General features: G+C 39.5%; 1 protein-coding gene across 9 annotated transcripts in view; it reads right to left on the reverse strand.

Moving 5' to 3' along the window:
* ESRRG (estrogen related receptor gamma) overlaps window positions 1–26,764 on the reverse strand; it is a 468,749-nt gene that overhangs the window by 152,529 nt on the left and 289,456 nt on the right. For all 9 annotated transcript variants that reach the window (XM_034764592.1, XM_034764593.1, XM_034764591.1 and 6 more), the window contains one exon: window positions 4,473–4,888. In XM_034764592.1, coding sequence (XP_034620483.1) covers window positions 4,473–4,888 — 416 coding nt within the window. The remainder of the gene's footprint in view (window positions 1–4,472; window positions 4,889–26,764) is intronic.

Below are 26,764 nucleotides of genomic sequence, written 5' to 3' on the forward strand. Positions count from 1 at the left end.
GTTTTTGATCTCTTTGATGCTAAATGTTAATTACAAAATATACAGGGCGTGCAACACTGTCAGAGGCCCAGCACAAGGCCTATGCAGCTACCTGAAGGCTGAAAATGTGCCCCTTTATTTATTTATTTTAATGAAAGGTGTGTTTTCAAGATACCACAGAATGCATCAAAAACTGCATAGAGACCCTAAAAAAAAAAATCAATGGACCTGTGACTAGTCTAACACTTGCTATTTTCTAGTGTCCCTGATGTTAAGCCAATTTGGCGGTGGATTTGGCTGCGTGTATGTATTTCTGAGACATTTGCAGTCACCCCTCGTGTAAATTATCCAAGAAGCAACCTAAGAGCAGCAACCCTGTAAGTGCTCGGCTGAACAGAGAGAACATCCAGTTCTCCCTTCCTTTATGTGATGTCAGATGGGGGGGTGTATGTGTGTGCAGAACTTCATTTAATTCTACTCAGGCTATAAGCAGATGGTCATTGGGTACATTCAACTGTGGTTTTTCAATCAATCACATAATTATTTAGTTTAAAATATTTTCCAGAAACAGTTGCTACCTCTCATCAAGAGATATTTCCACACATTTTTTCAAAATTCAGCTGGTTTTGGATTATTTGCCTGAAAAACTCAAAAAGGGACTCAGGATAGATTCCCCCCCCCCCCCTTATAAACGCACACACACAAAAAAGACTAATTGCAGTTTCCTCAAATTTAAGAACAAAATTAGCTCAGACTGAGGACAAGTATGGAATGTTTCAAACTGAAAAATAAATTTGGAGCAAACCGTTATTGTCTGAAAGCAAGGAGCTGTCACTTTTGTTACTCGTGAAACTGTCCTTTAACAATTCATATTAAAGTGAAATTCCCCTACTCAGGGCTGATCCAGCTCCACTAAAGGCAATGGAAAATGGAAAGTGGATCAGGCTGTAAGTGAGCATAATGCTCACCTTCAACCTAACTTTATCAAGCTCAGCCTTGCTTCCATTGTAGTCAATGGGAGTGTTGTCAGTGATGTCAGTGAGGAGCGGCATTGTGCTTTGCAGCCTGAGCTAATTTAATAGTTTATGAATGATAACTTGGAAAGGTTTGATAAGTGAAACATGGTCTTTTTTTCCACTGAAATCTATGATTAATTTCCCATCAGAATTGAAATATTAACATTTGAAAGGAGCAATTCTTTCATTTGAGATAAGCAATTTTTATATACTCAGTCCTAGTAGTTGATTCTTTAAGCACCCCTGTTTTCTATTCTATATTTATGTTCCTCTTTGTGCATATTTATTTTCTTATTTATGCTTATTCAATTATCAACTAATTTTTTTAAACAGATGGAGAAGGAGGCGAAGTGTGATGTGAACCACAAAGTGAAATTTTACAGTGAGAAATTGCCTTTAGGAATATTGGGGACAAATTCTGCCCTTTGTATCAAACGACTGCCAAAGAAATCAAGAGAGCCATTCATACACGTTCAAAGGTAAAATTTGCCCCTAGAATTATAAAGAGTACCTTTGCCTTAGTTACTTAAATTCACCTATCATGTGCTAGGGGGTTGACCCACTGTAGTGCTCAACTTCCATTATCTTAAACGGGATTTGGAAGCACTCATCACTTTGTTAGCTTGGACCTTTAGTCAATAACTTGAATGAAGGCGCCGCCTTGTCATAGAAGGTGGCACCTTTCTAGCCCTACTTTGAATTCCTTTATTACTGTGCCATTCAATGCCTTTATTTACACCATTTCATTTTTTGTCTTTATATTACTGTGCAGTGATACGTGCTGATGCAGCTAGTGCTGTATCCCTACTGAAAGCTTTTGCACAGCTGCCAGTTATAACTCGAGCTAGGTGGACAGGTCCAGAGAGCTAATTTGGAGAATGCTAATTCTGTGACTTATGCTTCAGGACCCAGCACCTTGCTGTCTATGGTGTGGTGTAAAACTGAAGTCAAGACTTGACTGAGTTAAAGATTTTAGTGGGTTTTTTTTATTAATGACGATAAATCTAAAATAATTGTATATCTGTTTTGTAGGATAGTTATTGCATGGTAATCAAATAGCAGTTCTTTATTAAAGCCATGTTAATTGAAGTTTAACATCTACAGAATATCTGCTCCTCCATTGTATAAACTGTTGAGCTTTGCTGATAACGTTCTTGAAGGTCAAAGGAAATTATTTAACTCAAAAGGTTTGATTATTACGAAGCCGAGGCCTGAGGTCAGCATGCACTTTCTACATGTGCACTTGCCATAACTGTGCACTCAAGCTGGTTATTTAATGAACAAATGGATCTAACCACATGTATGATAACTGCCCAAAGTGCCTGCAAAGTTTAGGGAACTTGGGCCTCAACTTTCTGAAAATCAGACCCATGACAACTGCAATCCAGTGTTTCTCTTTGGAATTTGGACCAAACAGTGGCTATTTCATTGACATCCAATGACAGTCTTATACTAACATAGGCCCCAATGCAGTAAAGCACTTAAGCACGTGTTAACTTTAAGCATATGCTTAAGTTCCATTGACTTTAATTGAACTTTAATCACATGCTTAAGTGCTTTCCTGAATCAGGGATATATTTACTGAAGGTTGAACAAGTATGCAATAATATACACCTCTACCCAGATATAACACGACCCGATATAACACGAATTGGGATATAACGCAGTAAAGCAGTGCTCCGGGAAGGCGGGGCTGTGCACTCCGGTGGCTCAAAGCAAGTTTGATATAATGCGATTTCACCTATAATGCGGTAGGATTTTTTGGCTCCCGAGGACAGCGTTATATCGAGGTAGAGGTGTAGGTGTTTACTCTAGGGATGTTAAACTTCCAGTAACATATTCTTAATCATTGTCTGGTATCTAGCTAGATAACAGGAATACAATGTCCTGTTATACGTCCAATCCAGTACTCCTCATTCAAAAAAAACTTCCAGTTGATTCTCTAGTGTGAAAATGTCTCATTGATTTCAACAGGAGTTTTGCCTGAGAGCCCAATGTTGCTGATCCACATCAGCGTTCTTTGCTCACAAGCAGGCACTTGAGACACAAGTGGAAGCCACCACTCAGCCACATCAGGGAATGCAGTGTCTCGCATTGTTCTGCAAAAGACACCTGACCTCCAGAAGGCTTCAGAAGCAGCAGCATCTGGCACTGCTCAGTGGGAGGGATTGTATGTTTGCAATAATGCAAAGTCTTGGGGGGAAGAGGGGAGAGGCAAAAGGGGAATTAGACGAACAAAAGGGGGATTCTCAAGGCTCCTAAAGGGCTCAAGAACCACTCTCTGGGAATGGTTAAATCGAAACAACATATATTATCTGTCCCTCAATTTTATATTAAAGAATTAGTTACATATTTGAGACGCTTCAGCGAAAATTTTCAAATGTAAATGCCCGGAGTTGGTAATTAAATCCAAATTTAAGCTCTTCAGGAAAAGTGGCCTTATTTTCAAAGGTACTGAGCCTCCGCCTCTCTCCACCAACTCCTATTGCCTTCACTGAGCATTCAGCACATCTGACAATCAAGCACCTTTTATTTAGGTGTCCAAATATGGGATTTTAGGTGCCTAATTTTAGGCACCCAAGCCTGACCTTAATTCAATGTGACACTAAGTTCCTGTATAATAACTACAGACCAGGCATGGCTTCACATTCTCTAAACAAAGCACCTGCAATTCTGCTTGAGACGATGATATCTAAAGGAGGACAGAAGGTTATTTGGACTCCATTGGTTCCACAGCTAGAACAATGGACATGCAAATTGTCCCATTCATACTTACTTATGCCAAAATATGTAATGAGCATCAGGAACAAGTTTGTTATGTGGGCTATTAGGCAGAGACCAAAGCCTGCTAACTTACTTCACTTAGGATGTAATCTGACAGATATTTGGTGAATCTGGTTAAGGCTGGAGTAGTATCTTAGAGGTGAAAGGCCAGTGACTAATCCACTGAAGCACACAAAACACTATAGCATTACATTTGGTTTTGTCTTTAAGTGGATTATAGTTTTAAAAAAAATAAACTGGATTTCTCTAACAATTTAAGTGCTGCAGTGCTACAGCTCAAAGCAAGATGTGCCACACGATGCTTATGCACAACAAGGGTATGTTGAAGGAGGCCCACTCAAGAGGTAGCCATGGCAACCTTCAGAAAACAACCAGTTTTCTTAACAGCAATTATTTATCAGTGTCCATGGGGATCTCTTACGGAAAAAAAAATAAAATCTGAAAATGCGTAGGGTGCCAGATAGATTTGCCTACCTTTGACAGTAAAAAGAGAAACGATTGTAGGCCCAGAATTACAGTCCTTACTCAGACAAAACTCCCACTGAAGAACAAAGGAGTTTTGCATGAGTAAAATCTGTAGGACCAGATACTGTAAATATAAAGAAACAATTTATGGGAGGGAGAAGGAACAGGAGTTAGACAGGGCTGTAAAGTTTTACTTTGGACAAGAGAGAAGCGGTGATCAGCACTAACCTTGAATTGTCCTCTTGAAGAAAGCTTTGCAGGCCTCACATGAAGCCACCCCATAGTGGTACCCTGACGCAATGTCACCACACACCAAACACAGTCTTTTGGGCATCGAGTTCAGCATATATTCACACTTGGTCTGTGAATCTTCAGCAATGGTGCTAGAGCAGTCATCATATCGTTTCCTGACGGGCCCATTGCCCCCAAGCCCTGCAGCAGAAGGGTAGAGGGGTGGTGAGTCCAGCCCATTCTGATGTCCATTCATGGTTGAACTGTAGCTCCCGCTGGCGTCTGAAGAGCCACCAGGGCTATGGTGGTTGATGCTGTCCGTCAAAGAGGCGGGGCTTGATGGTTCCGTCTTGATATATGACGAACAGCTGGAATCAATGTGTCGATCTTTGCTTGACATTCTGCAGAGAAGCCTGCATTGTGGGAGAGGGAGGGAGGGAGGGAGGGAGAGAGAAGAATCTGTGTATTAAAGACAGCGCTCTTTAAGATTGCTCTGCAAGGGCTAGGGACCGCACATCATTCATTCATTAGTCAATACCTCTTGTTCTACATGAAGGTAATCAGCATAAGGGCATGACAGAGCTTTATCAAAGCCTCAGACAGGCAGTAAACAAAAACTTTAAAGAGACCAAACCCTTTTTTCTCCCCGTTCTTTCTGCTAGACTGCATGTCGATTTCAAACCAACTCTCTAAATTTTGAACTTGTCATCCAGTGAGTCAGGAATTCAGAAACCCATTTGATTATTAGAATTTATTTCATTTTCCCCTCCCCCCGCTGCATTTTTCCTTGCATAAATTCCACTATCGACAGAATCAAACATTTCTGAGTTTGAAGTGATAAATGTTGTGCTCAGTAATTACTGTTTGTCAGCACTTTTCAATAAAGCATAACTGCATCATCTATTGATCTGACCATGGAATTGAAGAATAAGTCTCCCAATTACTTTTTATTATTAAAATTTCTTTATTAGGTATAGCTATTTAGTAATGAAGTAATATCATCTCAGGATTCTAACAAATAATTAAGGTTGGACACTAGTTTCACAAAATCTAAGTGGGATGATTCATCATCTCTGGCTGCAATTACTTTTTAGCCATTATCCTCAGACTAACCAGTAATAACTATGCCAGCACCCCATATATCTACGGTTCTAGAGGAGCTGACATTTTACATTTTACTTTCTGGGTTAACAAAAAAAAAGGAGGAAATGGATAAAAGTTTTATCTTTCAAAGGGTGAGATCTTTGATTGCCCTATTTCTTAATTCTTGTTTTCAGAATTGAGCATGTGAAGCAGAGACACAAGACACTTGATCTGACAAATTAGCTCTCTCTCAAGAAAAAAACCACACCCTCTTTCCTTTTCTTTCCCGTATGTAAAGCTAACTGTCCTTTTTTGGCAGGAGGAAGGGGGTTGGAGGATAGCATAATATTTAGAAAGGTTATGATCAGATATTACCTTCGCTGTCTGTTATTGTGATTACTAAGCCACAGTGGCAAATGGCATGCTGGGCAAAGCCTTTGTCACTCCCAGTTCACAGACGAACAAGTCTCTGATGACTTTTTCTCAGCTGAATGCAACCACTATATAAGCCCACACACATGTGGTTATACACTATTGTTTTGGAAACAACCACATTAAAATCAAGTGTAGTTGCGTTTGCAGCAGGCAATTTGGCAGACTTAAAATAATTTCACATCAGTTTTGAGATGTTACAGCTCTTCTCTTGCTCACATTTATGTGCCATAATAAAATTCATATGCAGCTTTAAGCTCTGCAGCCAAATTCATTGGTGTAAATCAGAATGAAATTCAGCAACTAGATTTAAGTTTATTCTTACACCACAGTATTCAAGATCAGAATTTGGCCCCTCCCTAGAAATGTCCACTTAGAGTAAGATTTACCCTATATTCAAAGTGGGATTTAGGTGGTCATAGGGCCTTGGTTATTGGGGTGAATTTTACCAAAAAGAATATCAAAAACAAATTGCATGTGAATATGAAACAAACAACAGACTGATGGAAACTTCACTCACTACACCTAAACACTATTTTTATTTGGGGTGGGGAGGGAGCAAAACCATTCTGTGTCAGCACATAAACCAAGGAAATGGGAAGGTTAAATCCTTAAAAATACCTTATTGCTTTGGACCACCTGCTTGTGTTGTCCTTTTCTCAAGAACTAGTGGGGGGAAGGGGGAGGCGGAGAATCCCCTTGCCACCCTGCACTAGTGCATGCCTTTCCTTCTGCATCTGCTGCCTTGTACCCGTCACTGTTAATGAGTGCTGTAATTAATAGATAGCTCTCTCTTGTCTCTCTACTTGCACTCTGGGCTAAGCACTTTTCTCAAGTCAACGTTTGAAAGAAAGCGGGTCGGCACTGACTTACAGCAGCTCTGCAAATTCCTTTTAATTTAGAGCACTTACACCACCACTCCACTTATTACCTTATAATTACTGGACCGCTCTCACATACATTATGATCTTAGACTAGAGTTAGAAGTTATTAGGGTACTAAAACATGGTCTCTCTCTCTCTCTCTCTCTCTCTCTCTCTCGTTCTGTGACACTGAATTTTATACAGCTATGATAAAAAATATCAATTAACTCTTTCACAATCTACCAACTAGAGGTCCTTTTCTTGAATACAAGTGCCTGGCCTTTCTTTAGCCTTCCTTTTGTTGCGATTCCATGCATAAAATCATCACTGTTACAACCATAGGAGCACAACTATATATTCTCTAGTCTCTGCTGGTGGCACATTCTCCTCTCTGCAAGATTCCTACTGGTGAATTTGCTCTAGTTTAGGGAATAATTTATTAGAGTACAAACTCTGATGTCACCTTCCCATTCCCAGAATCATTATTTGATTACTTAATATTAAGTCAACAACTAATTAGTTGTCCAAATGCATGTCTTATCTGGTGAAAAAATGGGTTTCTCCTACTATACTGTCAGAACCAAAATATTATCTCTCCTCTTCACAAGCTCAAGATCTGATCTCCAATGAAGTATAGGTTAACAGCTACTATGCTGGTTTTTGAACTGGCAGTTTCTAGTACTAATCAAGGTTTATCTGCTCTTGGCTGCAGTTTCAGTAGTGAAAACTGGATTGGTGCACTCGAGTACAGAAGTACAGTTCAAACTAACCACTGCAAGGAGATAGGAAAATAGTAGCTTTCAGTGGATGAAAAGTTGCTCAACTGCCCGAAGAAGCAAACCAAAGAAAGCATATATGTATATTTGTGACATTGGCAGTGCATGGACAACAGGCACGTGTTTCCTGCTGATTTTATTTCTCCATTACTGCACCACTTTCAAATGGAAGAGACTCAAGAGCCATCTACACCGGTGGTTTTCAAACTGCGGGTCACGACCCAGTACTGAGTCGCGGAATGTAAGGCACTGGGTCGCGGTGGCTCTGGTCAGTACCTCCGACTGGGCTGTTAAAAGTCCCATTGGCGGTGCTGCCCGGCTAAGACAGGCTAGTCCCTACCTGTTCTGACACCGTGCTGCGCCCCGGCAGCAGCCAGCAGCAGGTCCGGCTCCTAGACAGGGGAAGGGAGGGCACGGCACTCTGTGCACTGCCCCTGCCCCGAGCACTGGCTCCCGGCTAGTGAGAGCTGGAGGGGGCGGTGCCTGCAGGTTAAAACCATGCAGAGCCGTTTGCGTGCCTCCATCTAGGAGCAGGACAAGTCCTGCTGCAAGCTGCAGGCTGCTTCCGGGGCGCAGTGTGGTCCGTGGTGCCAGGAGAGGCAGGAAGCCTGCCTTAGCACCCCCGCTGCGCCGCTGACCGGGAGCCGCCTGAGGTAAGCCCGTGCCCCAACCCTGCACCCCAATCTCCTGCCCCAGCCCTGAGCCCCCCCAAACCTAGATCCCCTTCCTGTATCCCAAACCCCTCATCCCTGGCCCCAGCCCAGAGCCCTGACATCCTTCTGCACCCCAACCCCCTGCCCGAGCCCAGAGTCCCCTTCCACATCCTGAACCCCTCATTCCTGGCCCCACCCCGCAGCTCTCACCCCCACAGCCCTCATCCCTGCACCCCCAACCCTCTGTCCCAGCCCTGAGCCCCTACCACATCCCAAACCCCTCATCCCCAGCTCCGCTGGGTCATGGGCATCAACAATTTTCTTCAACTGGGTCACCAGAAAAAAAGTTTGAAAACTGCTGATCTACACCTTTGACAGGTTGGGCCATCATCAAGTCATCTCACTAAACATTTGGAATAATGCCCAAACCAGATCTCAGTAAGAATGTTGCCTCCTAATTACTACTTAGCTCATTACACTGAAGACTTCCTAGACACAACTGCATTATATTCTAAAACTACAGTTGGAGCTTAATTCTCTATTCCTCTATGTCTCTGAAAGTCTACAGCTCTATTATTCAAGCCTGAAATATTCACAACTATCTATAAATTCAATTGTCAGCTCGTGGGTTTTATTCTAGACTTCACTTCAATCTAAAATTAGAGGCACTAAAATTCACATTAACTCTAAGAGGAATGTAGTGAATAAGACTTTATTTCAAAAGAACACCTTTTTGTCAGAAAGAGCTATTTTCAAGATGATGGCTTTATCTGCATTCAAAGAGAATAAGCCCAATTCCAGATTGTGCTGTTAATGCAGAATTTTTTTAGGTCACATTGGATTAATAAAAACCTAAATTTAGTTAAGTTGTATGAATAGAAATAACATGTTTCATATGAAAGTGTACAATATTTATTTTAAAGTCTTGGTGGGGTTGTTTTTTCTTTATTATTTTAAGTCAAATGAATGATAGCTCCACTGGAGGTGGGATATGTTACCTGGTGTTCTTTCTGAGTTGGCTGCTTTTAGCAATAAGCAATAGTGGTTTCAAGCACTTTACTGGTTTGCCAAAATCTCCCCGTACAGGGTATACCCACATGTGCTTTCTAAAACCTCTCTCAGCTACTCATGAACAAAACTGGCGACATTGCTGACTTTGGGTTCACAATTCATTCAGTGCCCACAAAGACAGCAACTTCAGTTTGCTCTAACAATAGTCGCATCCAAGGGAGAACAGATTCTTAGGAAAACAGTCAGGCCACTTCAAACTTTTAATACTACATCTTAAGTTACATCCCTTCACGTCTGCTATAATGCCAAGATGCAAAAATCCTTCATCTGAGCAAAGTTTAGCTATTTGGCCCAATGCTTTTGGTAGAAAGTTAGAGAGAGGGAATGCTAGCAAATGCACTTAAAACCACTTAAAATAGCATTTTAAATAAAACAGTGGTAGATATTTTGCATGCCACATTTTTCTACAAGGTCAGGAATTTTCTAAATATTACTAATGAAGGTGTTAGTGGCATTACATTTATATTGCTATCTACCTGCTACACTGCTAATGATATTGACAATGCTGACATTGGTTAAATCAGTATCAATGTCCTAGTGGAACGTATAAAATAATTGGGCCCAATTAGTCTTAGCGGAGGAAACTCTCCCACCATTCAAGTCAACGGGTGCTTTTCCACAACCAAGACGTCAGGATTAGGCTATTTGGTTAGAATATTGTTTTCTCCATCCTTCCCTTATTTGACATATGTAAAAGAATAAAAATAACAAACAAATAATGACATCCTGGGATTGGAAAATGGGCCAAATTTTGCTCTATGTTACACCAGCACAGCCCCACTGACTTCAACAGTGCTGCAGTGATGCCGTAACTTAGAGCAGAGCGACCCTTTGTCCCAGTAATTGCACTGGTCACCAACAAACAAACAAACATTTACCAAGCTTCTACATAATGGTATATGAGATGTCACAGTTGTTTTCTATTGTAAAGGAGATTTTCTTTGGTAACACACTGTAGTGTGTTAATTGTAACTTCTATAAACAAGCCAGTGAGATAGGAATTATTATACACACTTATACACAGGCACTTTAAGAATGCCATCCGTCCACTATCTTCCAACATGCTTCTCAAACATCAATTGTGGTCGACTGACAAAACCCCCGTGAGGCAGGGGTATCCCCCCTGTGTAGTGGGCAAGAAAGCCTTGCCCAGGATCACACATGAAGTCTTTAACAGAGCCAGGAATAGAACCCAGCTTGCCATTCTTCCAGGGCCACACTTTAACCACACAGACCAGCCTTCCTCTCATACGCTGTGTTTGCCTTTTAGTAACGTTTCACTTTCTGTACCAAAATCAATAGACAGAGAACAGTGAGGCGTGCACCAGAGATTTCCTATATTTTGTTCCTTTGAATGGAAGAGAAAAAGTATGTGTGTGGAAGGAAACCAAAATGTTGCCTCTTGCAGTGACACCCAAGTCACCTCGAGACTCTCTCACAAGCTCTTGTTACAGAGCTGAGTTACAATTTCAGCTGAACTACTTTACAATGAGCATTTTTTTTCTGCTTCAGCTAATTGCACTCTAGTAAAGTGGCAAAATGTGAATCACTTAGTAGGAAAATGGGCACCAGCTGCTATTGTCAGAGAATGGTGATGTCGAAGAAAGGAAAAGCGACTGAATGAAGTGTCATGTCAGAAATCAACGGTGCAACGTGTGATTTTAGAAAACATGACTACTTTACAGAGACAGGGTGTCATTATGGCATCACAGTAATACGGTGCTTTGACAACTGCTGGGTCTAACATATCATCATTGCATTAAGGTGCACTGGCTTAGTTGGGGGAAGGAACAGAAAGGATTCCTTCTTTTAATAAGAAATATCTTAAGGTCTGCCTGGTTAACCTAATGGATGAGATCATTAATTGCAAAGTAAGCATTGCTAATCCTGACCCCTCCACCACCACACACACCCATGTTATGCATTAGGCCTTTATTAACAAACATCCACGCATGGCCTACTGAGGAGTACTTAGTCGCCGAAAAGATGGATATGACTTTCTACATTGTTTTACAAATTTTGAGCAACTTCTCTAAAATTTAAGTTTCTTCTGCTTTTTAAATTTTTCTAGCAGTTTCCATCATTCCATCACTAAAAGCGTGCTGAAGCAAGCAAACAGCTCTCTCCAGGGCTGATGTCAGCACTGCTGACTGTTGGAGCTGTGGAAGCAGTATATGTAGACATCAAGTTGCTGCAAGCAGCAGCCCATGTTACCTGGAGATCAAGAATCTGCAGACAAATTCCAGCTTCCCAACTGGTATCATGAATCTGCATGTAACCTACTAAGCCACACCACAGAAGAATGCACAATCATTCATTTTCAGTTCAAAGGCCAATATCCCAGGACTCTCAACTTCACCAGAACTGCATTATTTTTAAAAACTGCAAATTTTCCCAACTATCGACTCAAATGTAATAATTCTATGCCCTGTAAAGTTAGGGAGAATATTTTTAACCTTTTTTCCCTACATTTTTTATTTATGTAAAGCAATCACAATTGCTCCTCACTCTTGCAAGTTGATTCCCCGCACTTCCTGGTTGATAAACTTTATTAATGGGAAGCATGTGTCCTGTGATATCACAACGTGTTGCAAATGATCATTGTTGACCGTTTTTGCGCTTAAGGATTAGATCTGATGCAGTAATGCATACTAGTGTAATTTATCCTTAGCTCATTTCCTTGGCCCTATTTCAATTTAGGGTGAGCATCTCTTGCTTATAGCTCTAAATACTGTAGGCGAGCAACTGGCAAATCAATAAAACTGCTAAATGCATAATAATACTGTGTAATTACATACAGGATGTTTTGCATAATTAACTACCTGAGGTGTTCCTTGATATAATGGATACTGATCTAGTATAAAGTAACCTATAAGCCTGTAAAATACCTACTGTTTATACAAACTGAGATTATGCTTAAAACTCTCGTTCTAATAATCTAAACCAGGCTTTGGCACTATATGCGCAAGAGCTTTCTTTTCCTGCCAAGTTCAAATCAATTCTTATGGCATTACTTTATAACTAACGTGATATTTCACTGATGATTACTATTACCCTGATTACTTTGAAGTAATGTAATAATAGCAAAAATACACTTAGATTAAACAAACTACTGCTATTTAATCAATATTATTGAGATAAACCAAGTGTTTTAACAAGTCTGTATATATGCGCTAATGCAGCTTTAATTAAATGTATCCTTAGACATGCACAGTCTCTCTAGCATACTGAGCCCACAGATCGTAAAGACCATGACATGAATCCTAAAATTACTTGTAAGGTTTAAATGTGCAGCAATTGCAGGCAGCAAAATTTAAATTTTATCACACCACACAAGCACTGTTCTGTGCACCAGGCACTCTCTTGGGAACAAAAAGTTCAGAGGGAAGAAAAATAAATGACCTTGTACCTTTGAGCCAACACACCAGGTGTCTGGATAAGAAGCAGGTCAACTTACACTGGAGATACTGGGCAACAGTGTATGTCACTATGACACACAGGAAGCCTCTAACATGTAAGCAAAAAACTGCAGCTCTATGTCACAAACTGAAGTCTAATATTGTATATGCGCCTGTAACATTTATTCATCTGTTGAGATTTACTAGGCTACTAACAGACCTCCTCTGTACTAAGCTTTCGGCAGAAAAGAAAGTCACCCACTTCTACAAATCTTAAGTCTTTCAAATAGAAATATGGATCAATAAAGTTTTCTTGTGTTCAGACAATTCAGTTTTCAAGCACTCAAAGGAAGGAACACACTGAAGAGAAACCAACATGAGAAGCGGATGACAGCTAAATGAAAATCCTTCCAGGGCGTCTGAAATTCATATCCATAAGGGAATGCATGCGTGTGTACTGATGTACACAAATGTATGAAGGTTCCGACACAGATCAACAATAGCGAACAAGCAAAAAGTTAAGGTTGATTCTCAGTTCTTAATTTTCTCCTTCCTCCTTTGTTCCTATAAAATAGGAATATGGTTGTTATTTACAGCCACAATTGTGATATTATTCAAATGCTGGTTTTTACATTTAACTTCCCTGTTTGTTTGCTGGTTTTAAATCCCATATCTTGTTATTTATAATTGCATTAGCTGAGGCCTATAGGCACTACTGTAAGCTGGGGCCCTGTTGTGCCAGGAGTTGTACAAATTAATATTAAGAGATTGTCTATGCTGCAAAGAGGTATAGTGGGAAGGCTGGAACATGACTACTAGAATGGTAGCCAAGAATCATTTTGTGAGAGTAAGTATAAAGACTGGGAACAACAACACGTTTATTAAATTTTATTGTCAAATTATGAGAAACTATTTTATTTAATGTCACACATTAGGACAGAGTGAAACACCAGCTGGTTAAAAATCCAGCTGGTTTTCTGTGATCTAAATATCTGAGATTATTCTCTATTGATATCAGGCGGAGTTCACCTGATGTTTCCAGCCTCAGGAGAAGTTAAAGTGACAAGGCATCTCCTAACTATTAATTCTGGGAATTCTTTTTAATTAAAAGAAATCAATTGAAATAGTAAAAGAAAATCAACACTGCATTCGTCTAGTTCAAGAAAAGAACCTCCACAAACTACAAAAATAACCAAAGATTTATTCTTGAACGTAACAGGCTTTCCAAAGAAGGATTATTTTGAAATGATTTAGCATCAAAAGCAGTTACTTGTACCAGTCAGAAAGCCAGTACTACAGATCACAGGGACCTAGTTGTCATTTGTCACTGGGGGGAGGAGGGGGAAGGAAGGGGGAAGATGAGAAGAAAATGGCCATAAGTCTCAAGACAGACAAAGTTTGTGTCATCATAGCTTCCACAATTTGTCTCAATGATTTTCTGCTGACTCTCTGAGAGGGAGAGGGAGAGAGAGAGAGTGTGTATGTGTGTGCGCGCGCTCAAATGTACATCCGGGCCTATCTCATTACCCAATTCCCTCAGTGATTTTCTATAGATTAATTATAATTCGTTCACCCAAATCAGTGTGCTATTGAAGAACAATTAGAAAGAGCATGATAGGAATGATATCAGATCCTGAGTTCCTTAAAGAGTTAGAATGAAAAGTTATGAAGTAAATGACCCAGTTGGTCCCAGTACCTGCCCACCTCCTCTTCCTACATGCACACACACCACAGTGTGTATGTGTGTAAAATACTTGGTGAGTTGGAAAATGACGTTTTCCTGCAATCAGTGTTTAAGTGAATGTTTGTCCCTGTGTGTTACACCATGCTGGCAGCTAGCAGCAGGGAGTCGCTGAGTTGTTACTACATTTGATTTGACTGCCAGTAGGAAGCTTTATTTCTACCAACTGTTAGTTGCCAGCTCTGAGAATCTTCTCTTCAATTCCTGACAGAAATTGCCCCTCTCCCCCATTTTCTTTTCTTGTCCCCTTTTTCACTTTGGAGACCTTTGGCATACGGTGAGGAATCTCCAAGTCATGAAGCATAGTGTCTGTTTGTTCATTTTCAAATTTGCCACCCTAACTGCAAAAAGTGAATTATATTCAGCACCCAGAGGCCTGAATTTGAAATCTGGACCCTAGAATATGGGACAAGTTTACATAAACAAACAGCAGCTCTGGAATTTTATCCTGATGTTTTCTGAAAAATGTGGTATCAGAGGCTGCAGAAATAGCTATAGGCAGATAAAAGCCCCCCCCCCCAGCCACATCAACAGATGGGGGAACTTGATGGGGCCAGCAGTGAAAGGGGAACAGTCCCAGTAGCAAGGGAGGGAAACTTTATCCAAGGGATAGTAGGTATCTCCTTCCTTGGGACTCTGGTACCCATTGGCCAGCTGTTGGAGAGGGGTGCTAATGGGCCAGGATTTCCCAGCGCCCAGTATTTAGCCCAGCACAACAGCCATATGGATCCTCTTTTGGCTCCATTCCACCAGCACCACCCTATCCAATCAAACTAGCAATGTGAACCCAGACTGACAGATGCGACGGGTCTAGTGGTTCGCTTGTTTAGGTGGTCTGGAAGGATTTTTTTCTCCCATGGGCCCATTGGCAGAGGATCAGGGAGTTTTTTGCCTGCCTTGCACCACCTTCAAGTTTCGGTGGGTTAAGTAGGAATGCACTTAGTACCTAACTGAGATATTGGGGTGTGCTATTGTTTATTCATTGCCACTTGCACCCAGTTCCCAGTGTGGTTAAGAGAATAAAACGAACTGTTCCCAGCAGTAAAATACCTGGGATTTTAGTGATGGGCCTTCGGCATCTGTGATGGGGTGAGACCTTGTGGTCTTAACGGGTTGAGATCCCCACCCTGCTATACCCTCTGTCCCCCTCATGGTGGGGAGGGTTCTAGGACTCAAAGAAAGAGGAGTCCTGGGGGGTAGGCTGAGGAGAGCCTACCTTGTGTTACGGGTTATATAGTAAGCAGCCCTGTAACCCCTGCACTGAAACCAATTAAATGCCTGGAGAGTATGGGTGATGGGTGGGTCATGCCCCTCCACTAGTTTAATATCAGTTGCAACCTGTGCTTAATTCCATGCATGTGTCTGTCCTCATTTTGCCACTGTGTCCACATCAATTTGCGTGGCTTTCACTTACAAGAAAAGCATTTGTTATCTAGCTCTCCATGTGCTTCTTGGATCTAGTTTAATAAACAAACCAAAAAAATCCTGAAAACGAGAGTGTTTCCAGAAAGGCTTCTCCCCACTGTCAAAAAAGATGCAATAACTTCAACAATTGTTTGCATTGCTTTTTCCCTACACAATAATGATTTTGATAATTATGATTTAATTATAATGGATCTGACAACAATTTCTAACAATGAACAGCATCTTTACAAAAATTAAAGCAATATGAATGAGAGTGGGGTGGGGGGAGGGAAAAAAAACAGTGAGACAGTCTGAGAACTCAGGCTGAATGGAAAAGTAATTAACTCTAAAGAGCTAAAACTGTAATTACAGAAAATTTCATTAAAGGGAGGCAGGTGATTCCATTTTCCTAAATATGACAAGGTGCTGTATAAAAATAAAATAGAAGCTGGTTTCGGTGAGTGGAGCAGGAAAGCCATGTCTTTAACCAGATCAAATTCTCGAAATTGGCTGTCAAGACGGGATTGTTGTGATTTATACCCGTCTATCAAGTGCATGAAAGAGAGAGACAGAGAGAAAAAGAGGCAAGCTGCTGTCGCTTCCATTCGCAAAGCACCTTTAATTTCCACAGCACCATCTGTTACCAAATCTAATTCACATTCCCCCCTAATCTGGTTTAGTTCTGTAATAGTAATTCTTCCACTACCCTTATGAACATGGCTCTCAATGAAAAGCTTTGGTTCTGGGTTGGTAAGAAATTGAATATTATACAGTTAAGGTTCTGGTGACTTAACTGAAGCATGCTCTCCATTAAAATGCACTTCTGGTAAAGGGATTTGTTTCCAGCCAATGCGGAGATATAGAATAGCTCACATTTGAGGGTTCGGAGTGGGGGGGGGGGGGAAGAGAAAGGAAAAAAAACACCCTGATGATAGGAAAGCAGGCTGGAGACATGAAAGCAAAGGTTGTCATGAAATACAATTGTTGTCAAGTTTAGTCACTTTCAGTACTGGCTATAAAATCACTTTGTCATGGTCTCATACAAAAAGCCTGAAATTGTATTTTTTTTTTTTTTTTTTTTTTAGGAAACTGAGTAGAGTGAGGTATAATATTTTAGAAGGGGAAAATACTTCTTTCAAATTATAAGATGCAAATACACCCAAGATACCAAACAAAAGCTGAAAGGTGGTTAAAACTGTTACTGGGGCAAATTCTCCCAAATGCATACATTTCTGATACTCTCTAGTTGTGCCCTGTCATATTGGGGCAGCATAAATCCAACTCTTTTATGGGAATTTTGCCTCCATAAGAACTACAGGAGTGGGCCTTCATTGCAGTTATGAAGGTTCAGAAGGTTCAGTCACCTCTAGCCCTCATAGCTCACAGACAGTCTTATATGAATTAATGGCTTACAGGGCTTGGATTTCCCCCTGCGCTCCCATGGATATCAATGAGGATAAAACCCTTGTCCTATTGAGATCAACGGGAATTTTTCCATTGACTTCAATGGGGCCCGGATTCCACCCAGAGATTTTCCTCATTTATTTCAATGGGAGATTGAGGCTCTGTGTCTTGAACTCATAGGAATAGGGCACGTGTCACTTTTAAACATAGGGTTTGAAAAAGGGGGGCTTATTTTCATGCCACTCATAGTAAGGAGTTATAGAATAAATAAAATATCTTTCCCCTCAATGTTGAAACGTATATATTTCAGTTGACAAAAAGTAATCTTATTTCTTTGTCTGCCGACTTCCCAAAAATAAAGCCTGTGGCACAAACAGCTTTAGCCAACACACAGAGTAATGTGTGAGCAATGTGTAGCTGTGAATAGCCCAAGGTTTTTTTGTATTTTTTAAAAAGGATTTGCAATAAAAAGAGAAGAGGGAGGCAATACAAAAAAATACATATAAATAGAATGGGAATATGTTGCAACATGTAGATTGAAGATGAATTATGCACTATATGAAACCTGAATGTATAAAAGAATTCCTAACAGAAGGAAAGACCACAAATGCACAGCTACACTGGAACATCTGTGAAAGGAGATGCACATTATAAAACAAGTAAATGAAATCTGAAGAGGTCTCCTCCGATTTTACTGCTGGACTCTTACGTGATTAAAAGTAAAATATATGGAGCATTAAAATAAACGTTTTTTCCCCCTTAATAGAAAAAGTGAGCAAAATCAGCATGGAGTTTGTTTCAAGCAGGACAAAACTTTTGCCACCAGTCATGGACCAAAAGCTTGGATGTACAGGGGTTGATTCCTAACTGTTGTAAATTGTCCTAGCTCCATTGGCTTAAATGGAGCTAGGACGTTTTACACCCGCTGAGGAATTACCTAACCCAGCAAGTGAATTCAATGGGACTAAGGCCTTGATATTGCAAGGCTCAGTGTGCTGGCAGACTACTGCAACTGTGCCGGGCCCCACTCAATTCAAAGGGACTCAGTGTGGGTGCAATAGTCCACCCACATCTGGTGCGCATAAATGGTTGCAGAATCAGAGCCTTAGTCATTAACGTAGAACAAAACGCCTACACTGTAAGGTCCTAACATTTGCAAATTGCTAATGAAACCTGTAAGAAAAGTGGCCTCACTGCTTGTTTACCTATTTTGATCCCGGTACATTCTGAAAATTAAGTGGGCAAAAAAATACTTGTATATGATCTTGAAGACTATATCCTCACACATTAAGATACATTGTATAATGTATATCAGATAGAAATGATGGAAGAAAAATCTATCTATCCTAGCTTTTATTTTAATAAGCGTGATTATAGTTCCTAAAACAAATAAAAATCCCCCCCCCCAACCTTTGGCTTTTCACAGTTACACATTGTTCACATACTACTATGTGTAATTCAAAGCTATTTATGCCATTGGGTTTATATGCTGGAGTTTTGCCTCTGGATATTAGCAGCAAAGGTCAGGAAGGAACTGGCATAAATGGATTTCACTTCTACACAGTCTGCGTGAATATAGCAAGCGAGTTTATAGGATAAGCTTCTTTATGAATTACGGATATGGCTTTTAGTGTTTTTAAAAAAGGAAGGAAATTTGGTACCTTTGGAAAATATTTATCCAAGGAAGTGAAGCATCTTGCCATTCTATTTATTGCCTTCAGGACAGGATTACTGTTGATGCTAAATACTTGCAATTTTAACATGACCACATAGGTACATTGTTAATTACGGTAATATGTGCCTGAATCTGCTTAATTATCACTCAGGCAAGATCTTGACTGAGTTCAACTGGAGAACTTGCCTGAGAAAAGGATGCAAGATTAGGCTGGCAACATTTATCTTATACTGTAAACCATATATTTCAGTTAAAAAAATATGGAGATATACCTATCTCATAGAACTGGAAGGGACCTTGAAAGGTCATTGGGTCCAGCCTCCTGCCTTCACTAGGAGGAACAAGTACTGATTTTTGCCCCAAGTGGCCCCCTCAAGGATTGAACTCACAACCCTGGGTTTAGCAGGCCAATACTCAAACCACTGAGTTCTCCCTCCCCCCCTTGTATTTTTGTAACATTATTTCAATCGTATAAGGTCTCTATATATAAATGCATGTCTTTTATACCCCAAACTTCCACTGAAGCCAACTGGGATTCAATTGCAGTTTTGATATGTTAGACATACACAACGGGTATCTTTAAGAAAAAAAAAGTGTGCATCATGGAGCAGGTTTGCAGAAGCAGCCCTTATGTTTTATGGTACACGGTACATCTGGCGACCACCAATCCACATTTCACTCAGAGTCGGGACAGAATATACATCATTAAGTCAAATATGCCCCATCTAAGGTTGCCATCCCTACAGGATTGTCCTGGAGTCTCCAGGAATTAAAAATTAATTTTTAATGAAAGATTATGTCACGTGATGAAATCTCCAGGAATTCGTCCAAACAAAGTTGGAAGCTGAGATAGTAAAACCAGGTAACTCAGAACATTGCCTGTCCATTCATGGAACCTAACTTACCTGCGGGTGGTGTGTTGAGGTCAGCGTGAGCACATAAATAAGGTCACCCTCTTATTTCCCTGTATCAAACATGCTGTCAAATTTAAACTGGGATATCTACTGGAATATCTGTCACAGGAAAACAAATAACGATAGTCAAATGATGATGTGTGATTGGCTGATTGTACATTATACAGGGATTGTTATCCTATGGGTTTTATTAAATATGAGAGCACACAATTTATGTTATGGGTGATAAGGCCAAGAATGCTGTAAAAGTGAAAAAATATGGCAACAGTATGCAGTACATCACCAGTGGGATAATTATTTATATAAAAAATTGGCATTCTTAGACTTCCAACACATAGTGGATGAAATTTATATATTCAAAGGAGACATAATAATAACCTGTCGGCTGGTGGTGATGGATATGTTTTTAATCCAAATGACCACAATCTTCAGTCTACCTGTCATAAAGGGACAGGAAAAATTGGAATTTTGCTTTCATAATTCTTTAAGTTGAAAGAGAAAAACCCGGAAGCATGATAAGTGGCTCATTCCAGTGGACAGATGGACAGGCGGTAGTAAAATAAGTATGAATAAAAGGCATTGTTCCTTCACTAATGCTATTTTCACTAGTTACACTCTGAAACTCAGTGACAGGTATTGTATTCTTTGCCTTTCACTTTTTACAGAGCGCCTCTACATGATCAAACTTCTCCACTCCCTTACATTAAGCAATTGCTGTAAAAGAATAATATGAGTGTTATACTATTTGGATGCTGACTGAAAGTGATCCTGCAGAAACAGGCAGGGAAGAACTGCTTCAGGTGCCTCTTACTGACTAGAAGCACATGCCTGCTATGGTCTCCTTTGAGGTTTCTATTTCTAACTTCTGTGTTACTAGAAAGGGGAGTATGACCTGTGTAATTTATATACATTAACTGAATCAATCAGCCCAGGCAGAAATTTGATAAATGTATCAGTTGCCTCTGATCCAGGGAGAGAGTAAGGGCATTTATACAGCTATAAGAGCCTCTTCCCCCCATTCTCTTTCCCCCCCTTCAGCGCAGACCCTCCCCGGCTCGCTTTCTTCAGACAAAAAATGGTGAAGAAATTTAACAAAGTTAAAATTAACTGGTGAAAATGCAGGCAGGCTGCTCAGTTATTTCATTTTAAAAGATCTTCATTTTCCCATCTGTGTTATGGCAATTTTATTACACATTCGGCAAATTTACAGTAACAAGACGTTCCCCTGACAAATTAATCACTTTCCAAGCATTTTATCATATAAATAAAATATCACCTCAAGAGGGAAAATCAGCTCAATCAGTTGATTTAACCCATCTTTCAGGGAACTCGCCTGAAACAGATTGAGCACATTTTTGCTGAACAGGGACCGCGCTCACATCCTCCTGGAATCGAAGCTCATATGGTGCGGTTTTTCAGAGGAAAATCTTTAAGGCTTGCTGAAAGCACGCAGGATTCTCAGTGCATTGCAAGAGCTGTGCTCTTGCTGGTGACAAGCTACTCCACTGGCAAGAAAAGACAGGTGGAGAGTGCTTCATTTAGAGCCTGATATCTCACTGTACCTATGTTTCCCCTCGGTACACTGTGATCTCTTCATTTCTGCAACAGTTCTCTGGTGGCTTGCAAAAGTAATAATATAATAATCAAATAATACATTTTATTTTTATGATCTATCTGCTGTAGTGTTCTAGGCACCTCACAATAAAACAACCCAGCTAAATCTCCAGTGGCACTCAGAGCTAGTCAAAACCACTTCATTTCCTTAACTTTTCCCCATACTCTTCGCTAATTTTGGAAAACGAATTTAGCAATTATGAAAAGTAAGAGATTGGCAGCATTAGAGATGCAATATGTGGATGGCAGAGAAGTGGGTTCAACTCTCGCCTTCCCAAACTACTCCTTAATATGACTCATTTCTGCTGTGGAAAGAATTTGTAATTTGAGGCAATACGATAATTTAGCCGCTCTGAGAAATGAACTTCAGTCTTCCTTGCTCTTTCCCGCCCCGCTTCAAACAAATGCTGCTTCTTCCCCTGCCCCTCTTCATACAAATGCTGCTAAAAACTAAGAAGAAAGCTAGAAGGCCACAATTTACACCCCTGGTGAACCTATCCTTACTTTTGCCAAATGGGGTTGGTGTGTGCACTATTTCTAAAAATAGAACAATTGCTACTATTAGAATCCTTGTAATCTTATCTTAATATATGCATGATGACACAGTGCTGCATTGTAATCTACACACTTTAAAGAAATATGAAAGTAGAGCACACTTTTGCCAGAAGTGGTGTCGGACAACAAACAAATACATAACTCTTGTGCTACGACGAAGCTGTTCAGCGAAACAATCATAATCTTCTTCTCAACAAAATATCTTTAGGCATCAAGCAAAAGAGAATCCAACCCAGAATTCTGAACTACCTCCTTCCCCTCACTTCCCTCCCCAAAGAAATACTAACCTTACCCTCCCCAAATATTAATAAATGAAAAATGCATGCAGTTTACACCACCACCATTCCCCCATACTGCAGATGGGATAATGGAGTGTTTTATGTGATGCTATTAAGTAGCAACATGGATGCTCTATTTGCTACTTAGCTGATATAATTAATAATGGCATAAATAGTCATATTAATGCTATCAGGCATCAATATTAAAAGCTGCAAGCGCTATATAAATCTAACTAGCTAGACTGGACTGTCAGCTATAAATTGTGGTTAGATGAACCACTAAATATAAATTTACATTATAACTAAAATGTTTCATAGGTTGTAAATAGTCTTTACCTGCTAAAACTTGCTTTTATTCTTTATTTTGTTTTACAGAGGCAAGGATTTTTAGGCCATCAAGAACAAAGAACTGAGAGCAATTTCTGAGTTCAGTTACACCGCCACAGAGTTTCTCTGGTCTTAGGCCAGTGTAACTTAGGTCAGAATTCAAAATAAGTTTCAAAATAAGTGAGATGACTATTAGTAAATGAATCTGATCTTTCACTTCTTACTCAGGCAAAACCCCTGAATAAGAGGTGCTGGATCAGGCTGTTAGATTGCCTGTGAGTTTTTTTCACATTGCTGAATGATGCTTTCATCCAAATACCAAAAAAATATTTTTCCACTAAGACAATAAAGCTTCAAACACTGACATTTTAAGAACTAAGTCCTGGATCCTGCAAAAACATACTCAAGAAGTAATTATGGGGCTACTCACACAAAGTTACTCATGTATACAGGTGTTTGCAATGTTTTACGTAAGGAGCACTCTATACCTTCAAATATCACACACAAAAAAGCAGCAGCCTAAATAAATACCAAGGACTATTTCCATCTACCCTTGTAATGTGATAAAAAACAAAACAAACAATAAACTGAGGAAAAAAGAAAAATGCAAAAATAGTCCCACTGCATTTCACAATTCCTATGATGTGCCAAGCACTTTCAATTCCCAGTGAAATAACTGGAAAACTGGGAAGTGTGCAATTTTAGACAGAAAGCCCTACATAACTTTCTGGATTTGGCTCTCTGAATAAAGACTTCTAGGCTCAGCCATCAATATTTTATAAAGACTTAAGTCACTATGAGTTGAAGTTGAAACAAAAAATATGCATGTAAAGTCATTCACAGTATCTGGGGCCCAATCCTGCAGGATGAAAAGCAACTCCTGGGAATGACTGAGCACCTGGAGGAGTTTGTGTGTTCCTCAAGGGATTGGGGCTCCTAGTCCTTAATCCAAACGCCCACTGACACCAAAGGGAAAATTCGGATTGGTTCAGGACTTGGGCCTGTATAAAAGTGGCAAGGTGTCTTAGTGATGCTCCCCTTGTACAGTCTGCTGGTAAATTTCTAGAATCATCAGAATATTGCACAGACAGATGTCCTCCTCTGGGTTTTTGAGACAGGTGAAAACCCTAAAAATTATCCATGTCAGTCTCTAAATTGAAAATGAAGCACCTCTTTTGAAAATATGTCCTTGCAGTAGCAACTGCCCATTACATATATACTGCTCAGTGCATTCACCAACACAATGGTTTCTTCTGCTTACTGTCAAACTCATATTGTACATCTATTCAGCATTAAGCAATAGAGCCAATTTACAGGGACCACAACCATTCAAAAGCAAGAGAAACGCTATATGGGAAGTTAACTAAATAACTATCTAACCTGCACCCATAGGCTATACAAATCTTCATTTAGCAATAATTTTGTTGATCATGTTGTAGAAAGAAGATATATATTCAGAATGTACAACTTAGGTTCTTTAACATGCTCTCAAGTATCTCAACGTTTGTATGTTCAAACTGTTTTTTATTTGCCTAATGTGGAAGATGCAGCCCCTTTTAATTTGAAAGAAGACAAAGTGGATTATTGGTTAGCTCCACGTGCCAGTAGGGTGATCCATTACCATGGATATTCTACTGCAAGTACATGATGTTGCCTTAATAGTTGCTGGAGCCTTATTGGCTTAAAAAAACGTAAAAAGGGTTTTGCATGTGAATTGAACTTAATAGGTTTGACATGGACTAACCTTAAAGAATCCAATCCACTCAAATCCCTTTGATGGCTGCAGCTGAATTTTGTGCAAATCTTACAGAAGTAGTCAGGCTGTTGGGATTTCAAGATGCTATGTCCCTTTCTTGCACAGATCTAAAACCAGGAAAAACAATAACACCGAACCCTGCGATCTTTTCAAGGATTCATCTTATTAGGTTCCTGCCTTTATTGCCTGGCTCAGGAAAAGCTCAGATATTTAAAAATAGAATGGAAGAGAGACTTGTGAAACTGAAAAATACTTCCCTTTCAGCCTAATATGAAATAAAATATCATTTTCTATTTTATAAAATGCAGTATTGACATAAACTAAAGAGTTTCATATATATCAAAAAAATAACATGGAAGGATTATTTTTAAAAAGCTTCAGAAATATAGCTAATGTGCTAGGTATTCAGATTGCATTCTTGCATTTAAATTTAAACCTGATTGCTATTTATCTTTTCTAGAAATAATTTATTTTTAGATGCGAATAATAATGATGACCTTATCTACTGCAATTCAACCCTTCTGTTGCTTGATTTTTAAAATTAACCTAAGCAGGCCTCAAATCTACCTGTTTGTTTTGGAAGGCTACTGTATTAATGCATGACTATTTACTCATCGCCATTTTAAATATCTATGAGATACAGGTGTTTTGTATGAATATGTACATACGTATGTGTGTATACATACGCACATACATATATACATATTTTGTGTTTGTGTGTGCATGTGTGTGTACGACATTTCTGGTTTTAAAATTATTCAATTGCTGATGTGTTTTATTCAATATCAATTAAATCCAAAGAGGAAAAAAAAAAAAACTTTTCTAACTGCAATTTTTCCTAGACGAAAATGTAGATGACTATAAATGTAACTAACTACAACCAAATCAAAACCACACACAGTGTATAACGCATCAAATATGTAAAGCAGTTATAAAATCTTGGTTAACAAAGGGCACAAAAAGCTCTTAAAAGGAAATATTTTATTTCTGCTAAATTAATAGCTAAAAGCATTACATTTCATCAGTTTCACTTAGGTTAAAAGTCCCAAAAGAGTCTCCTCCTGAAACTGGCTATATTTTATGTGCAAACCAGGCTGAGAGCTATCTAAATCTAGATAAAATTCATTGGCTTGTAATCTTCACAATGATCTATACATCTAAATCTATATGCAAATCAAATGCTCTCATGCATTAACACATTCCAAAGCATCTAGAAGTAAGAGAGCTCTCTCTCTTTTTTCCATTCCCCCCTTTTCTCTCCTCTTCTCCCCCTCTCTTTATTTACACTAGCTACCTAAATAATTCACACTGCCTTCTTTTCAGCCTAAATGTTCTTCTGTTGAAGCCTGCAATGAGCTATTGCGGTAACCAGATGGACACATGAATGCAGCAGGTGGGACAGATGGCAGACTGCCCTGTCTGAGGCTGGCTGTCTCAGCTTGGAATGCTTTTTCCTTCCAGGTACATTATTATCAGTGTAGCAGAAAGCAGTAGGGGGGGGGGGGGGGGGACTTTATCTACACTACTATATATGAGTTAGTTAAATAAAGATTTCTCCTGTAGGAGATCTCCAGTCTCCTACAGTAGAAAAGTTTCACTATTTCCGTTTTTCCAGGAAATCACTGAGAAGTAAATGTAAAATGATAGGAATACCTGATGTCTTATAAACAACTTGGAAAAGCAAAAGTGTATTAATTAAAACAGCTGATGCTTTTGAAGTTAAAGCAGTCAGTCAACCAAACAACCCATTGCATAGCTTTCTACTTTTAAATACCCTTCACCTTTTGCACACAAGTGTTTTTTATTCTTTGGTTTAGAACAAAGATCTTCAGAGTAAACGGTCATGGTTTCCACACAAAACCTTATCACTCATTACATGTACATCCAAAACTCCCACTCTGCCTTCAATGTATATACAGGCTCAGACCCCTAAATCTTTGCACTTATTTGCTTCCAGTTTCAAGAGATGCGCAGAGGTAATAGTTTATTACTGAAAACATTATGGCCTATGAAAGAAGTGTAATCAATAGGTGAAGCAGTAAACACAAAGTCTGTGTTTATCTGGAAATGAACATTTTAATATGCTTTTTCCACTGTGAAACTTTACTGCACAGTGCATTGGAAAGAGAGCAGCGAGGAAAAAACAGCACTATGCATTTTAATTGGGAATAAACTGTTTTTAAAAACCTCTGGAAATATTTCTGGCAGATTCTGTTTGGCACTAATACAGACATATCACAACATTAATCTCTCTATAAATTTCACTGGTGCCCCCAAAATTTTTACCAGTTAACAAATATTTATCTGACTATAAACTTTTCAAACCTGTAGATAACTGATTTAGT

The sequence above is a fragment of the Trachemys scripta genome, chromosome 3 (assembly GCF_013100865.1).
Source record: "Trachemys scripta elegans isolate TJP31775 chromosome 3, CAS_Tse_1.0, whole genome shotgun sequence".
Taxonomy (NCBI): Eukaryota; Metazoa; Chordata; order Testudines; family Emydidae; genus Trachemys; species Trachemys scripta.